This window comes from Delphinapterus leucas, chromosome 13, assembly GCF_059928025.1.
Source record: "Delphinapterus leucas isolate spDelLeu-1000000601 "Yukka" chromosome 13, BTC_Dleu_Yukka2, whole genome shotgun sequence".
Lineage (NCBI taxonomy): Eukaryota > Metazoa > Chordata > Mammalia > Artiodactyla > Monodontidae > Delphinapterus > Delphinapterus leucas.
The window spans coordinates 57427718-57446681 of NC_143141.1; the positions used below are offsets into that span (position 1 = coordinate 57427718).

Sequence of the window (18964 nt, forward strand, 5' to 3'; positions counted from 1 at the left end):
TTTCAGCCAGTAGAAAGAGGAAAAAAGATGTTTAAAGGGTTGGAGACCAAAAAATATAGCTCAGGTCAGATTTGAGGATTAGTTAATAGTCCAATAAAAACAAACATTCATTGAGTATTTCCTCATTACCAGGCACTTTAGAAGCATCATTTTGTTTAAACCCCACAGCAGTTTTAACGAGGTTAGTACTATTAGTATTCCCACTTCTTTAGGTATACAAAGTCTCAGATGGGTGAAGTAGAATGCCTAAGATAAGTCAGCTGGTGGAACCAGGATTTGAACCAGATCTATGACACTCCAAAGCCTGAGCTCACAATTAAAAAGCTAGTTTGGAGCCAGATTTAAATGTAATAGTAATAGTCTTTCAGATTTAAGGGAATCATACCCTTAAAGACAGTCTGTGTTCAGCACAGAAATGTAACAAGGCTTGTGTTTTGTGTGCTTCTAAAGGAAAAAAAAAAACCCGAATATCTGTAATATGCTAGCTTTGACTGTTATTCTCTATCATCACATGGCTGAAATTAGACTCTCTCTTTCTTCTGGAGAAAACATTACCTCCTCCAATAAAGGAAACTTTGCCTATTTATTTTATTAAGGGATCTGTAAGAAATGGATTCTTCACATAGAGTATGTAGAATTTTATGCTGTTCTGCTGCAGGCATGATGTTTCCTGAGTATTGCACTGAAAAGAATTCCTTTCATTATGCTGTTTAGAATGAGACATGTACATTTCAAAATAAGCAGGTTGATAGTGACCACATTTGGTATCTTCTCATTTTAAAAGACAAGGAGGGTGAAGAGCAGGAGTAGCATACTCATCCTAGAGTTGCACTCACCTCTGCCAGAGGGTGTTTTTAAGTAAGAGAGAAAGGGGTAATTTGAGGTTTTCAGTAAATGTCCATTTAAAAACAGTAAGAAACTCCGTATTATAGAAGATATAAGGGGAACATGGGATTAAGAAACCTACTATTGCTACAGGTAGTTTTTATTTCAGTAGTCCTTTGAACCCTTTCTGTTCTCAATCTCTTACTTGTTTCAGGATCTTCTCACATTTAGTTGATTACTTTACATTCCACGTCACTGAAAAAACTGAGAGCTACCTTCCTTATAATTGTCTCCATATCTTTACTCATTCTGTCCCACACTTCCCCAAGCTACCCTTCCATCACTTGATTCTGCTTCTCTTCCCATTCTCACGTCTCACTGGTTGTCGCTAAAGACACTTGACCTTGGCATTCTCTTGGTCTCTCTGAGTCATAGTTGCCTCACCTCTAAAATTGGTGTGGGGTAGTGTTAGAGTGACAGCCAAGTGAATAAGGTCTTTTAACTTTGTAAAATGTTATGACTGTCTCTTGTATCTTTAATGTCTCCATAATTTATCCCTTTTGTTTTCCCCCCTGGGCATATTGTTGCTCTGGTCTCCCATTCTTCACTTCCTAAAAGCTAAAAGCAGCAACCACTTTTTATCTTACTTCCTCCTAGAACTTCTCTCTCAGTGCTCCTTTTTCTCATTGCCAGACTTCTCAGAATTACCTGCCTCTAATTTTTACTGTTTGCTTTCTCCCAGCCTTTATAGATTGGCTTCTATCCTTACCACTCTTCTGGAATTACTCTCTCAACTAATGACTTCCTGATTGTCAAAATCAGTGGCCTCTTTCTGTCCTTAAACCACTCACCCATTCTGCAACATTTGACACCAGCAACTTACTGATCTTCTTCCATGACTGTTTTCACATTCTGTCTTCCCTGACTTCTTTCTCTGGCCCTCTAAATGTATATATTCTTCAAGTTTTTACCTTAGTCTCCTTCTTCTTTTATTCTATATTTTCCCCTGAATGACTGCATCCACTCACATGACTATCTTTATCTCTCACCCCTCCACTGCTAATTCCAATCCTATATTTCAATATCTCTAGTCCAGGCCTTTCTCCTAAGCTCTAGCTCTCCTTTTGCATTTATCTGTGAGAGATTTTCTCATGAATATCTTAGCAGCTCCAACTCAATATATCTAAAACTAAAACTTGTATCCTCCTTTCTCCCTCCCTTTATAACTCCCTCTTTTCCTCCCACTAATCCTCCTCACCGGCCCCATATAAAAACAAGACAGGGCTTCCCTGGTGGCGCAGTGGTTGAGAGTCAACCTGCCGATGCAGGGGACACGGGTTCGTGCCCCGGTCTGGGAAGATCCCACATGCCGTGGAGCTGCTGCACCCATGAGCCATGGCCGCTGAGCCTGCGCGTCCGGAGCCTGTGCTCCGCAACGGGAGAGGCAACAACAGTGAGAGGCCCGCGTACCGCAAAAAAAAAAAAAAAAAAAAAAAAAAACAAGACAGACAAACAAAAAGGCTTGGTCTTCCTCTCTTATCCCATGATGAATAGTTAATGGCACTACTGTCTTTCCATTAATCAAGGCTGGAGTTAACAGATTGTTCATTCATTCATTCATTCATTAAACATATACCTTCTGAGTGAGTACCTGCTGTATTCCAGGTACTGTTCTGCAATCTTGGAGTACATTCAAAGATCCCGGCTCTCAAGGAGACAGATAGTATACAACCAGCATAATAAATAAATTGTATAGTTGATAAAGGTGATAAGATCAGTGGGAAAAAGAGAGCAGAGTAATGGGGATCAGGGTTACCAGGGTTATGGATAAGGGCTTGCCAATTTAAGCAGGGTGGTCAGGGTAGACCTAATTGACAAGGTGACATTTGAGCAAAGTCTTGATGGAAGTAAAGGAGTTAGCTGTGCAGATATCTGGGGGAAGAGTGTTCCAGGAAGAGGGACCAGACAGTGTAAAGGCCCTAATGTGGGAGCAGGCCTGGCATGATCAAGGAATAGCAAGGAAGCCAGTGAGGCTAATGCAGAGTGAGCAAGGGAGAGAAAAATAGGAGATCAGGTGAAAAGGGCATTGGGAGGCTATTATAGGGACTTGGCCTTAATTCTGAGCCAGAATCAGGAGCCACAGCAAGGTTTTATGCTGAAGAGTGACATGCTCTGACTTACATGTTAAAAGGATCCTGTTGTTTGCTGTATTAGGGGGACTATAAGGAGTGGTGGTAGAAACAGGGAGACAAGTTAGACTAAGTGCAATAATCCAGGGGAAAGATGTTGATGACTGAGACTAAAATGATAAAAGAGTTGGTAAGAAGTTATCAGATTCTAGGTATATTTTTAAAGAAGAGTCAATATGATTTGCTGACAGATTGAATGAAGGGTATGAAAGACAGTAATTGTGGATATGAATGACAAAAATTATGTGAATGCCAGAGACACTGGAGGATGAAGTGGAAACTCGTTGTAAAGGAGGGCAATGGGGGAAGAGAGAAGTTAAAGAACTAAACTTTGATCACCACTCCCCAGTGGTGTCTTCTAGTCTCATGGCTTTAGGACACAGACTGATATGACATTATTTGTTTAATGAAAGAATAAATGATAGAAATAAAGAATGAAAGATGACTACATAGGAGAAGACTGAGGAAACAGAACTACTTAGCGACTGACAATTTTGTTTTTATTTATTATAAATTTATTTATTTTTTAAATTTTATTTATTTTTGGCTGCATCGGGTCTTTGTTGCTGCATGCGGGCTTTCTCGAGTGGGGCTACTCTTCATTGTGGTGTGCGGGCTTCTCATTGCGGTGGCTTCTTTTGTTGCAGAGCATGGGCTCTAGGTACACAGGCTTCAGTAGTTGTGGCACGTGGGCTCATTAGTTGTGGCTCGCGGGCTCTAGAGCCCAGACTTAGTAGTTGTGGCACACGGGCTTTGTTGCTCTGCGGCATGTGGGATCTTTCCGGACCCGTGTCCCCTGCGTTGGCAGGTGGATTCTTAACCACTGCGCCACCAGGGAAGCCCAGGAATTGGCAGTTTTAATAGAGCAAAATGAAGTGTCTAGCTTTATTCCAATTAAAAAAAATTTTTTATGTAGTCTAAACTGGCTGAGGTCAATGCAGTTGTGTAAGCAAAACTGTTGATAGAACCTCTCGATCATCCTTTCTGCCATTGTGTTGAGTAAGTGCTTCTTTGAGAATCTTTTGTGGATTGAAGGGATTTTAGGACCTCCCCAAATTAAATCCCAAGCCTCCACAGAGTATTGTGTCCAGAGCCTGGGCTTTCCTAGATTTTACAGACTAGAAAACAGAGACAGACCATGACAGAGGATTATTTCCCATTTTCTACCATCCTCCAGAAATTGCCACAGTGTCTCCACGTGTGAGTGATTTCATCGCGCTGGCTCTGCGGGCCCTGAGTGAAATCGCCAGCAGCCTGTGGGGGGGGGGGGTGCCACCCCCCACGCCTCCTCTGGTTTTGTCCTGCCATTCTGGTAGATCAAGAGAGCCAAAGGCAAGTGTCCGATTTCCCCTTTTGCTTGAACGAGGTACCAGGAGGCAGTGCTTTGTGCCGCAGATTATGTTGATTGGTACGTGTCCCAGTGAGACCTGGCACCCTCCCAAAGAATCTGCTGCATTAAGAAGCTGATTCGCTCCAGATAGTTAAGCTTGAAAGTTGTTATGTTCTTGATTTAACTTGAGAAATGCCAGGAAATTTAATGTTAAATTTTTACTCGGCACTCATTTTGATAAAGCTTTAGCTAGTATTTAATTGTTATTTCTATTTTGGCCATCAGGGAAAAGTTTTAAAAGGTTAGTTTCTAGAAGTGGTTAACAGCCTGTGTAGCAGGAATATGACATGCAGCACCAAAATGATGGACTAGGTAAGTTGTCTTTCGAGGGATGATTTATATCAGTATCTGCACTATTCTAATAGTAATGTGATATTTCCTTTATTACTGAGGATATACCTATTTCTGACCCTTAGATCAATGTGGAAAAGTATGTTTTCAGAGAGTAAATAACCATTAACTTAAAATTCAGGTCTGGAACAGGAGTAATCATATAACCTCACAAAATATTTTCCTGGAGACAGGAGCTCTTCTGTACAAAAGCCAAGCACTGTTTATTCTTAATTTACGGAAAAAACTTGTGTCTGGTTTTTAAGACCAGAAGTTGCTCAAACAGTACAAACTTCCAATTATAAGATGGATAAGTTCTAGAGATCTAATGTACAGCATGGTGATTATAGTTAATAATATTCTATTATATACTTGAAAGTTGCTAAGAGAGTAGATCTTAAATGTTTCACCCCCCAAAAAAGAAATGGTAATTATGTGACCCGATAGGGGTATTAAGCTAATGCTGTGGTGGTGATCATTTTGCAGTTGTTAAGTGTATCAGATCAACAGGTTGTACACCTTAAACTTATACAATGTTATGTGTCAGTTACATCTCAATGAAGCTGGTGGGGGGAAAACCCACAAAAGTAGAATTAACCCAACAAGGATTCTGTGTTTAGATAAATGAATACATGGATCCCAACTGGTGCTTCTGCGCTAAAAGCAGTTGGGGGCCAAGGGGGTGGAGAGTCCCTTCGGAGGTCCTGCCTTGCTCTCTGCCATGGAGCTAACATAGTCAAACCAGACAGTGACTGGTGGCCCATACTGAAGACCTTTAATGACTGAGCAGATCTCAATCTCTGTTTCTTTCCCATTCCTGTTCAAGGATTGAGCACCTCTGAACTCTTTTTTTTTTAGCGTTGCTTTCAGAGGTTTTATCACGTTCTTCCCAAGTTTAGCTTTCTGCCCAGCAAGAAGAGAAGCCTTCTAGCTAATAAGCAGCTGTAATACAGGGAGTTGAGGTTGTTTTTGTTTTAAAAAAACAAAACAAAATGGCAGAAGTAGAGCATTGGTATTCATAGTTTTGACTGTGAGCAACTCAGAAGGCCCATGACTTGTGGTGCTTTGTAATTTTTCGGAGGGGTAAGTCAGTCTAATGAGTATGTCTAGCACACCTCCCACATGTAAAATTCACTGCAGCTTTATTCTGCATTCACGTGCCAACTAACTTCTACAATGATAAAAACATGTTTCTCTGTGGGAAACTTTCCTGAAAAGAAACCCAGCTACAAATGCTGTAAAATAAATGAAGATTTGATAAACAGACCTAAAAAGTTACTTGCAAATTTGGAAGATCTTAAATTTTTCTGGACTTGCCTCACAGGATTTGGCAGCATTCGGACATGAAAATTAAGGCAGAATCTTTTCTGGCTTTTGATAAGTGATGCCTTAGGATGTGTATCAGTTAGTTACTGCACATTAACTTCTTCTATGGAACTATGATTAGACAATATTAGATTGCCTTTTCATAAAGAGACATAGCATCATAAAAGAGAGACCAAACCTAAAGATGATAAAAGGACAGATTACTAAAAGTGATTTCTGGTGTTTGTTTTTTTCTTGTTAATACTATAGTTAAAAACCCAAACAGCTTACTATAATTCCCAGGAAGTAACATTCATCATATTTTTGAAAGTGCTTTCACAAAAGGAAAAAATGATGAAAGAGATTCTACCCATTTGAGAATCAGATGACCAGGATGTGGGGTACTTAGGAACTGATTGTCATATCTGATGTCTTACTGTTCCAACACACGCTGCATGAAGTTTTGGGCAAGGCTAGTAGAGGTAAATAGGAGGTTTAAGAATCTGAGATGGTACCTAACTTCCCACAGCTCACTGTAGAGGCAGTACAGTGCCAGACTGCGGAGGATTCAGAGCATGCCTATTTGATATGGGAAAGTTATTCAGCCTCCCTCTACCTCATTTCCTTATCTGTTAAATGAGAATAATAATAGTACCTATCTCATGGGATTGCATGAATTAATGTACATAGAATTCTTAGCACCTGGGACGGAGTAAACTATTGTTATTGCTATAGTCATTGCTGTTATTTTTGTCGTGATTGAGAAGGGGCTGTCAAGCTGACTCATAAAAGAAAAGGAGGGGGGGATTGATTTACAGCTGTTAGTTTCCCAGGGGAAAAAAAAGTTTTACCATGTGAGCCAGATATAATTAAATTATAATATAATTTAACATTGTTCATTAATGTTAACACTGGGTCCTGGAATTGAAGAAAACACTGGTTTCTCACCTGAGTATCTGGAGTAGCCTTGTAGTACCCAGTGGAACAGAAGTGAGAGGGAGTTGCCGACCAGCCATAAAGTTGTGCTTGCTTCAGTCTCTTCCAGTCTCCAAAGTATTTGCCCTTCTCCTTCTCTTCTCTTCTTCAGGTTTAGATCACTCAGCCTGGAGCCTGAAACTCAGTAGGGTATTGATTTAGTCTCCCATTATCTCCCTTCTCCCCTTCCTGTCCCCACTCTAGCTATGGATTTTAATCTTAGCCTGTCTTCTGACTCTCTGTGTGACCATAAGCAAATCCCTTTGACCTCAATTGCCCACTCTTTAAATGGAATAAAAATGGCTCTGTGCATTCAGAGGACAACTGGGGAGATTTATGGAAATGCATTTTCAAATTTCTTAAAAGGAGGATTCCTTGACAGGATGGAATTCATAGTAAAAAGGCTATTTCCCAAGGAAGAAAGTTCTTTATTACAGTACATGGGCTTTATCACCTAGTAGTGCCAGAGCTGTTTAATTTTAGCTCTGCTATCACTAGCCTGTATGTTTTTGAATACTACTTTTTTATTTGCCCTCCTCTTTCAAATATTCACAGGCACTAATCCACGTTATGGCTTTACAGACAGTAAATTAAATTACATGAATTCTGAACACAGTGTTTTTGAGCTGTAGAGAGTCCACAGCCTTTGAAACCACTAACTTAATTTTGTATAACTCTTATTCGGTAACTCAAAAAGAGCCAAACTTTTTCCTTTTGAATTTGGTTTAAAAAATAATAATAAATTGCTCCCAGGCAGTGGTCCTGGGTGCCAGATTTTATCTGGGATCTAAATCTTCTGTCTACATTGAAAATCTGCCAGAGTTAAGAGGTAAGCAATGCTAATGAAGATGTGATATATGACTTTTACCTTAGCTACAACCTTGTGGTCTCAGCTATGTGACTTTAGGCAGGTCACTTAATCTATCTGAGTTTAGATTTCCTTATCTGCAAATTTATATCCACAATAAATTGTTGAGAGAATTAAATGAACTTTAAATCTTTATTGAGCACTTTCAAAATATCTATTTGTCTGCATATAAAATCCTACCTCTAAAAGAGCAGATATAAGTGGAAGATTATTCCAATAGACTGTCAGTACTTAAATTAGAATAAGTTCATTCAAGGCAAAAGCTCTGTTACCATCTTTCATAGAGTCTTCTTCCCCAGTAAATAAATACTTATTGAAGAAAGCTGAACACTTTTCTAAATTATTTTTAATTCACTTTAGCATTTTGTCACATTCCTTTGAAGAGCCTTGATTTTAGCAAATCTTTATCATTTGAGGGTGTTGTGTGTGTCTGTGTGTATAAGTATGAGCATGTTTAAAACAACCCAGACTCAATGGAAAGAGGATGATCACACTGAGTAATTGGGTTGTTTGGGGTTTTTCTGTGTTTTTTAAATGGGGATTATTGTTTTAACAAGTGTAATAAAACTGATTTTCCTTTGTCACTTGTAAATTTATTTCTAAGATAAGATTTTAGAAATCTTTAGAGCAGTAATCACAATATGTCAATACATGACGCTTTCCCATTTTTATATACTCACACTCATTTGGATGTGTGTGTGTGTATATATACACACACATACACACACATTTGGTTTTTTAAATTATATCTTTAATTATATCATAATATGTCATACCTAGTAAGTGGTTCTGAAATAGGAAAAGCTACATACAAATCGATGCTGCTTATTCTTTGTGGCATTGGTTATTATTTCACTGATCTTAGATATTTTTTTTGATGTAACTATATAAGCAATGTCTTCTTCAATTATTTCTAAAGAGAAGATCATCCTAAATCTCACACTTTTAGAGGATATCACATTTTAACTGGCTTTTTTTTTTTACGAAGTCAATTCCCTGTACTAAATTGCTAAAATAAAATAAAACAGCTTTCTAAGAATACGTTTGTTCTCCTACATACAATTAATGCAGTGTGCATCGAGTATCCAGTTTCTGTGCACGTATCAATATAACAGACTTTTGAAAAAGGAGGAAACATTTACTAAGTTCTTCAAAGTTAGAAGCAGGTAAAGTCTGATGCTTATAAACCAAGTCTTTTAGAAGACAAACTGCATTCCTTAATCTATGGCAGCTTCTCCTTTTTGGTTCTTCTTGTTTTTTCTGCTGCTCATAGATCCAAGAGTGTGTTTAGATGCAGGAGGTGCTCCAAAGACACTCCGAATGTTTCCAAGCAATGACACTGAAAGTGCCCCCCTGCCACCCAGATAGCTGCATACCATTTAAAACTATACTTTCAGATCAAAGTCTATAAAGGCTTTCAGAACAACCTTGTTAACCCTTTCTGAAAGGGTTACATTTTTAAAAAGTTTATCTGCAGTATATAAGTTATCAAAACCTATTAAGTTCTTATGAAAAATTACTTGCTGTAACTTTCCATGGCTGATGATACGCTAGCAAAAGCCATTTCAGTATCACCTTCACTAGGTACCTACTAGCTTCTAATTAAGCACAGTCGGTTGGTTGTTCTGTGGGCCTCTCTGTAAATGCACTCTACTTGAATTTACTATTACTTGTGGATTTTGCACCAGCAAAGATTTTTAAGGATTCTGGCCCAGTTCAGTTTCTCGGTTTAACAAAGAGGTTAGAAATTGGAAAAGATTCTTTGATGTTGATGAAAGTGCAGTTCACACTGCCACCCCTTTGATTTGACTGCTGAAACAGCAGATGTGGTAAAGCCACACTCCTTTAAGTGAAACTAAAGGGTGCTGCTACACGCTCACCTGGGTGAATTTCAGCTCCTGGTAGATAGTGTAAAGGGGTAACAGGTTTCCCTCCTTAGGCACGTTGGAATTATATTTAGTCTTTATTATTAAAAGCAGTAAATTTTTAAATATATATAGAATCTGTGGTTTTCGGTATAACAAATTATTGCCGAACTTTTGTGTCCCACCTCTTCCTCTATAATCAGTTAAGTAGGCCAGGTTAGCTCTTAGAGTGTAAGCTCTCTTTTAAATCATTGAATGCCGTCTGCCTGTATTGCAAATAATGACCTGCTTTATCTGTAACTACTTTTTCTAAAATGACTGTGCTCTTGCATTTATTGGTTTATTGATGTGATTACTTTAAGACAGTAAAAACTAATGGATAAAAATAAAGTATAAAAGTCTCTTTTAAAAGTGTCCTGAGTGGATAGACAACTAGAAGTACTTTGCCCTTGCAACATGGTTCTTTGCAGAGTCTTAAATCCGGTGTGTTTAGCCCACAGAGCACATGTTAATATTAAGTTGTTTTTAAAGTGATGGAGTTGGATCACCACGGTTCTTCTGTGCTCTGTGGGGTATCATGTTGCTTTAGTGTAATGAGTCCTGGGCTCCTAAATTTTTTTCTCCATGCTGGAAATGATTACATAAAACTGAATGGCTATATCTGAAGTCTTATGAATCTTGAGAATTTCTTATTCTTCAGGAAAAATATTACAAAGACTTTTCTTATTTTTTGAGGGGGAAAACTAGCATTTATAACAAGTTTCTGTTAAAAATATCAGCGATTTTAGGTTATATAGCATTCTGTTTGAAAAACAAGCAGTCTTTCTGCTGCAAGGTCTGTATTTTAACTTTGTGCAGATGTGTGCTGAAAGAACATGATGTGCTTATTTGTTGCATTTATGCTACTTTCTTACTTTAAGTAAGATGGATGAAATTACATATTAAATAAAAACAGCAGGTCAGACAGCAGTCCTTAGCAAACTGAAAGCCTTCCAGAGACAGTGAAGAAAATGAAACTATGATTTTAATAACGCATGGACTTTTGAGAGAATTGTCTACTTAAACGCATATATATAATAATTTCTCTGTGGGATTTATCAGTGTTAACTGTCTAATGTTTAAAACTAATCTGCCATTAAATTGTGTTGGTGAAATGTTACCCAAAGTATTGTTTTATATCTTAACCAAATATAGCACTTTAATTTTGATGTAACTGCGGTTATAAACAGACACACACTGATATGTATAGCATGAAACTCCAGTTGGTGAAAAGAGCTGTGTGGCCTTGGGCAAGTTATTTAACCTCCCTAAACCTCAATTTTCCCTTTCTGTATGATGTGATACCTACCTTTCAGGATTATTGTCAGGATTAAATGAGAACATCTATCAAGCACTGTTTTTTCAGAACATATTTTTCAGAACATGTTCACATACATTCTTACGTTCACATAAAGTACAGTGTGTTTTTATATGGTACTTTTGAGCCAGAAAGTACTTTGTATTGTGTATTTCTTATTATGCTCAATTGTAAAATGAAACTGTGTATTGGACACTACTTATCACACTCGATTCTAGAGTAAAAATTGAGAATAATGTAGAATAAATTATTCTTACGTTATTTAAAGAACACATGTTTATTGAGTGGCTACTGAGCAAGAAACATTGTTTCCTATCATTTACAGTTGAATATATTTGAAATCCAATAATGGAGAGGTCAAACTCAAGCTATTCCCAGTTCATTTTATAGTCCCTCTCCCCTTTTGTTTCCTGTTTTCCTTTTTCTGCAACCCTGTTGTAACTTTAAGAAAGTTTTCAAAATAAAATAGCATCTGACTTTGTTTCATAGTCATTTAAAAATGGGGTTGATCAATACTGAAGCATTAGCTAGAAGCACAATTTGGTGCTTTTTTATTGATTTCACTTACCATTGCCCTCAGGCTTGTGTGTGTGAGGATGAAAATAATATATGAAATATGCACCCAGGTTAAACAAACCAATATTCTTTGTACATCTGTAACCACTATAAACAGAATTCTTTATATGGAAGTTACTTTAGGAGCAGTTAGTTACACACACACACACACACACACAAACACACAAACACAAACACACACACACACAACCTTAAGACTCCAAGTAGCCTCCTGAGCCGGTGTTTTTGTTATTGAGACCGAGACTTGTACATTACTTTGGGAAGTTTCTGCCTTTTAGTTACTTTTATTAGTTATAAAATGCTATTCAAGGTTATTATAGATTTTCAACTCATGAATATACTTTTTTTGGCATTTTATCAGTTGATTGTAAGCCAGAATCTTGGGGATTTGAAAGATGTTCTGCTAAATAGCCAGTTGCAGACCAGTCAAACCAAGAGGGTAAATACCAGGGAAGTCTGCTCAGCAGGGCCTGTTTTATCTAGAAAGTTGTGCAAGGAAGTTGGCTTTGGGCAGAGGTTGTCATGTGTCATCTGCCCCATCAGTCAGAACTTTAGCAGCTGTTCCCTGTCACTAGGGCCCTTATGTGCTACTGCTCATCCATCAGCACTAACAGATACCGCTGCCTCTCCGTGGGCCAGGGAAGCCATGGACACACAGAGATAAAGTGTGTATCTCACTGGCCATCAGTTGGGATGGAAGCTCATTTAAAAAAAGGGAGCCCAAGCAACAACTCCTTGGTCTTTCATTAAACCCTTAACCAAAATATATTCAAGAACATAAGTTGGATTTTGGTGAATCTGTTTCTGACTAAAAATACAGCTTTGGAAAGGTAGGAGGAACCTCTTTGTTCGAACCCAAAGAGATGCCCCTGGCTAACTGAGAGTTGAGAGAGCTTTCTCCACCAGATAACAGATTATCACTACCGGATTATCACTGAAGAGGCCTTTTCTAGTTGAACACAACAATGTAAGAAAAGACTGAAAATCACAAGTATTCCTTTTGTGATCATGCAGCAACCTGACAAATGGGATACCTCCCGATTCTGATCATAGACAAGCCTCCGTTTCCTTTTCCCGTTTGTATTCCAGAGACATCATTAGAGGAAAGGAGTTGAGGGCATTAGTATCACTATCTGTCTGATTACCATGTTGACATTTTTTAAGAGCCATTAATCATAGGGAATGGAACTTGATGTAGAAAAATACCCAGCCAAGGAATATCAAGAAAGTAAGCTACAGCCTAATATTCAGATGAGATTGAAGGGAAATTCAGCTTAACCCTATAATTGTTTTTTTCTTAATTAACTTATTACTGAACTCCAAAGCTAAGTAATTGAGAGGTAGCTGTACAAGCAAGGGAAATGGTAAACATAGCAAAGGAAATTGAGAAAGACAAATGTTTTTATTTTATAAATATTGCAGCTATATAATATGTAAAGAATATAAAGTAATATTCATCTTAAGATTATACAGTTGAGGTCTTGCTTGCAATGCTTCCATTTTGGAAGAAAGTTACTTTTTCTTTTTGATAAAATCCCCTCATATTTTTTCTGTTGACTCTGAATGCTTAATGTACTTGATATTATTTAGTCCATGTGAAGCTTGACTGTTGATGGAATTTGAGAATTATTAGGTTGAGCGTATGCTTGCACAGGTAGCACTGTCATCATGGGTACACAGAAGTAAAGAGCAATGCTCTGGCATATGGATAGAGTGATTTATTTGTCAAAAGCTGGCAGTGCTTGTTGGATGTTTTGCCAGATTTTGATAGCATCAATTTATTGTTTGCCTAATAGATAATTTAAATTCAAATAAGTTTTCCCAACTGAAATTTTGGGAAACATGAAGCAAATATAGGTATCCTTATTTAGAAAATATATATGACACTAAACTCTAATGAACATTGTACTGTAAGTCATTTCTGGTGCTGATTCTGAGCAGGTGCTTCATTGGAAAATAGCACAAAAACCTAAAGTTATCCCCTCCCTTTTTTTCCCCCAAGACACATCATCTATTATGGCATGGGACACACAGTAGATTTTCAGTAAAGACCAATTGATTGATTGATATATGGATCTGAGATGAATAAGGAGTGACCTGTAGAAGGAGATTGGAAAATAAGTAATATTATTAATAAGTGTTGGGGTTTTTTTTTCCTCTGCAGGTTTTTGTCATTTGTTGGAGGGACACTGTGTGAGATTGGCAAGCCTGAAATGCAACAAAAAATAAATTCATTGCTTGAAAAAGAAGGAATAGAGAAAACTGCAGAAAGATTGCCAACAACAGTACACACCTTACAGGTCATCATAGATGGTCTCAGCCAGCCTGAGAGCTTCGACTTTCGAACAGGTAAACAATTGAACTTGAATAACAGCACCTTTCACTTGCATAGCTCGCAATAATCCTAAGCCGTTGGATTCTCCATTCTCCCATTCTATCCATGAGAAAACTAAAGCGTAGTGACCTTCCTTCAAAGTCATTGCAGCTAGTTACTATCCAAAGCTGCAGCTAAAGCCAGGTCTCCAGAACCCTTGTCCCAGGCCTATTTCCCATCACACTAGACTAAGTGCATCATGCATGTGCTGGCATGTGCATGGAGGCATGCATCCTTCATGATCCTTTTGTAAACTGTTTTTACCTCATAAGAGTTAGAAGTCCAAGGTAAAGCATTCGATTCACAAACTAAAGTGAATCTTCTCCCTAAATTACAGCCTTCCAAGTTCCTGGATTCTATGTCAATGAACACATTTAACAAATAAGATACTATCTCTCTGTTGATCCTCCTTCTAACTAAAAGTCTCTCAGCTTTCAGCACAGGTAGATGGTGAGGGAAGTATAACAGCCATAGTTGTTGAGAGCAATGACCCGGTGAGAAGGAATTAAGGTTTCAAATGACCTACTTCCCAAGGAAATTTGAATAGGAAGCCCTTAGATTTAAATGAGTCTGTGCTTGTCTCACACCAGTTTTATGATACCATGTTAGGGCTTGGCTCTTTGCATTCTGGGTTGGGCTGTGTTGAGGTGGTTTCTTTGAAAAGGTTTAAGGGAATTTGTGCTAACCCAGCAAGCTCAATGCACCATTCCCTCAACTGTTGTGTAAGTTTGAAATTAATTTTAAGGTTGGAGAAAAATAAAATGAAACATACAGTAAGACCTGTGCCAGAAATGCAGGAGTAGAAGCCTCTGTGTGGTCCATCCAAAGTGAATATTTCAGTAGACAAATGCATCTCCCTTTGCAGGTATTCTTATGTGTGAATTCCACCTAGGTGTTATCTAGCAGGAATACTAAGTGAGCAGTAGTTTTCAAGCACGGTGGGATTTGAGGGTGCTATGCCTAGAACCACTACATTAGAGGGTTGGCAAATATGCTCTGTACTGGCTTTTCTTGTCCATCTTATTTTTCGGTCTTGGAGTTGATTGCTCCATTATCCCAGTTACACTGTAGACTCAGAGCAAAGATCAATACTCACATTATATAGTTCAGCTAAACAACCAACAGCTAAGTTGGTCCTTACCTGGTTGAGCAGAAACAGATGCACCTGGGCTCTCAACTGAGCTTACCAGTTACTGCAGTGTTTATCATTGTGACAAGTGAAATTTCAAATAAATCTCTTTGAAACAAACTTTTGCCCTAGAGTAAGTCACAGTTTCCTAGATGCCTGAGAACTTTCGTTTTAATACTAAAAACATCCCGAGGAAGGAAGGCAGACAGTCTTACTTTTGAAGGGGCAGATAGTATTTTGGATGTTTCTGTTTTACAGTATTTATGCTACATCTCTTTTCTTTTCTCCATTTTCTCAAAATTATTTCCTTTCTTGCCTCATTCTTTCTTCATACTCATCCTGTCTTCTGTTTTCCCAGTGACATAATCAATTCTATTTTGTTAACACTCTGGTTGACAGTTGCCATAATTGGCTTCATCAGAGGCATCCAGGTGACAAAGGACTGAATATGTAGCCTTGGCAATCAAAGTGTTAAAGTTTGCCAGGTACATGGAGGATTTCTGATTTCTCAGTGACCCAGGCTGTGTTCAGAAACATGTTAAGTAGTTCTTGACTCTGATTTTCCATGCGAAATTAAACTAAGCAGCTGATCAGGAACCCTTGGGGAATCTGTAGCAGCTGGACCTCTGTAAGAAAGAAGGGGGAAAAAAGTTTCTAAGCATAAAAACAATGCCTATGGGGCCTCAGAGACCATCCTACTTCTGACCCTGATCAACAACTTTGTTTCACTTTGCTTTGACACAGTCCTTGCCCAGTGTAATGGTGCATTCAGTGGGTTTTTTGTTTTTGGAATTCACTGCTGCAGCATCAGGTGGAATTCTACACAATCAATTCCAATGTTAACATATTGTTTTTTTATGAAAAAAAATGAGATTTCAGGTTTAAAGAGGGTTTTTGTTTTGTTTTAAAGGCAAAAGGTGAATTTTTTAAAAACATTGATTTCAATATGGTTGGTCTGGGGGAGGGGAACCAAGAGGTGACCAGTTGTTAATACAAATGTAAAGGATAGCTTCAACAAGTAATCAGGATAAAGGCAACAGCTGTGGAGGAAAAGGAAATGGAATGGGCGGAGGGGAAAATGAGGTCTTAGTAAAAGGAGATTGGAGCATAGAATGTGTTCTTTGTTATTAGAGTCAACATTCAGTAATCCTAGGAAAGGGGGCCAAGAGGAGCATGGGTAAATGGGTAAACGGAATCCACAGATAATCCAAAAGCCCCATTTAAATTGTGAGTTGTAACCTTCTCCACCATAAAACATTTGTTGTTGTTTTTGTTTTGTTTTAACTAAAGCCATAATGATTCCTTGGCAGGCTTTGTGCCTGCCTTTGGGTGTGTAGTGTTAATGAACAGAGAAATGTACTGGAGTGAGCAAGGGAAGAGGGCTGTAAGGAACTTGAGAACAGAGATCTATGGTTCATCTTTGTCTCTCAAGCACCCAGCGGAGTGCCTGGCCAGGAGGTAATAATAGGGGTTAATAAATGTTGTATGAATTGAATTGAAAGAGGAGAAAGGAGATGAGGAGCTGATCTGGGTTTCTGAGCAATAGATAATCAAGAATCCATAAATGTTGATTGGATAAATATATTCAAAGTGGATAGGAATTGATCCTTGAGTTCAAATTTTATGGGGAGACGTGAGACGACCATTTAAATTTCATCCACATTTGACTAAACATTTATGTATATTCTACCCCCTTTAAACAGTTTGAGAATTCAGGTACTGGGGGAAAAGCTCCCAATCTTCTATCTCCGAGGGTCTTATTTTCTCAGTGTTTGTGACTTAGCCTTGCATATTCATTGAACAAATATACTTTCTCATCACCTCCTCATAAAGAAGAAAATAAGACTCTCTAATCTAAAATTTTAGTCCTTATGTATAGTGCTAATGTTTACATGCTAGCAAGATAGAATTTGAGGCGAAGGAAGTATCTGAGTAAATTTTCTTGAATTGTTTCTGCTTGGCACATGCTGTTTCTCCAACTAGGATGCCTCTTCTCTGAAGGCAGGTCTGTATCTTCAGCTCCTTTTACGTCCCCCCTCAATGCTTAATACTGGTCTGGGCACACAATCGACACATAGTCCATACTTACTCACTAATCTGTGTTGTGTCTAACAGTGCTTTATTATTTACACAAACTGTCTTTTTTCCCCTTTCCTTGTAGATTTCGATAAACCTGATTTCAAGAGAAGCATAGTCTGCTTGGAAGACCTGCAGGTTGGGACAGTTCTTACAGGCAAAGTCGAGAATGCCACCCTATTTGGAATTTTTGTGGATATAGGAGTGGGGAGATCAGGGCTGATTCCCATACGAAATGTAACAGAAGCAAAACTTTCTAAGACGAAGAAGAGAAGGAGTCTTGGGCTGGGCCCTGGAGAAAGAGTGGAAGTCCGAGTACTCAACATTGACATTCCCCGATCTCGGATTACTCTGGACCTCATTCGGGTGTTGTGAGTGTGCCACTGGTGGCCAAACACTGATTTTTATTCCCTCATTTCTACAGTTTGGCAAGAATAAGTCAGATGTTTGTGAGCTCTAGATAGCAGATGAGAAAGAATTCACTTAATATCAGAAGTATTTTCCAGACACTTTCCTTACTGTTCCTTCTGGATAAATAGAGAGCTAACGGTTTGATTTCTTTTCTCCTTAAAAAAAGCAACTAATAGACATCTTTATTTGGCTTTATGTAGTAATGATCTTCTGACCAAAATTTTATTTTTTATAACTCATCTTTGACTCCTTTTGCATTTTGTATAATAGATTGTTTCATTTCTACTTGCCATCATGCCTTGCTGGATTTGTATGGAACTATCTTCTTGATTTAAATTGTACAATGTTTCTTGACAGTAGGGCTGGCAGTACTTAATCCTCTCTTTTTATAGATTTTTTTAAAAAATCAGGCCTTTTGGACTTGACTCATGATTTTCCTTTGCCAGACAAACCAGAGATATCCCAATAAAACAGATCCTGATGTGTTTGTAACCGTCAAGTGAATAGCTCGAACTATTTCTCAGAAGGATATACATATTGATCCCTACAATAAAATTTTGTGGCTAGTGATCTTGTTTTTGCTATGTTGATTCAGTGAATGATCTAAGAGTCAATCTTGATTAAAGAAGATGTGGCACATATTCATACAAGTTTCATGTAAGCCAACTAACTGTGCCTTTGGGGAAAAGGGAAGCCTCTATTAATTTGAAGAATGACTTTCTGTTTGACTTATCACAGAAAGGCATATTCTTTCTTAAGCATTAAGATCAAACTCCAGATGGGGATAGAAATGGCCCGCCTAAAGATTCAATACAAATCGGGTGTGAAGGGGCAAGAAAAACAAGTAGATGAAGCCAGTCCTCTTAACTCTGTTTTTATTCAGTGGAGATGGTAAATATTAGCATGACCATACAGGGTAAAAATGATTTAAACAGAGACCACACTGGACGGGTATCTTGTCCATTCTGGCTGCTGTGGTTCATTTCCCTGGTGGAGTCATTTGCATGACTGAATGAGTGCCTGGTTTTCTTCATGTGTAGTGAGTGGATGGTTGGCTAAGGAGGGTGACCACTCCTGCTTGTTTGCCTGGGACAGTCAGTCCTGGTAAATGCTCATTGTCCTGGCATAATTTTTAATAGTGCCACTTTTTATTTCCAAAGTGCCCCATTTTGGATAATAAATCATATGATCACCTTAATAGTCACAGTCCCTTACAAAGTGGTAAATCGGACTGTGTTTATTGACAGTTCTGACTGGTGGTTTATTTTTCTTGAAATATGCAGCCTTCCAACCA

At 38.3% G+C, this 18964-nt stretch overlaps 1 protein-coding gene across 4 annotated transcripts in view; it reads left to right on the forward strand.

Annotated features, from left to right (window-relative positions):
• The window catches only part of SRBD1 (S1 RNA binding domain 1), a 229588-nt gene extending 211348 nt beyond the window's left edge, over positions 1 to 18240 (forward strand). For all 4 annotated transcript variants that reach the window (XM_022573933.2, XM_022573934.2, XM_022573935.2 and 1 more), the window contains 2 exons: positions 13845 to 14029; positions 17345 to 18240. In XM_022573933.2, the coding sequence (XP_022429641.2) occupies positions 13845 to 14029; positions 17345 to 17634 (475 nt within the window). In that variant the 3' untranslated portion in view covers positions 17635 to 18240. The remainder of the gene's footprint in view (positions 1 to 13844; positions 14030 to 17344) is intronic.
• The last annotated feature ends 724 nt before the right edge of the window (positions 18241 to 18964 follow it).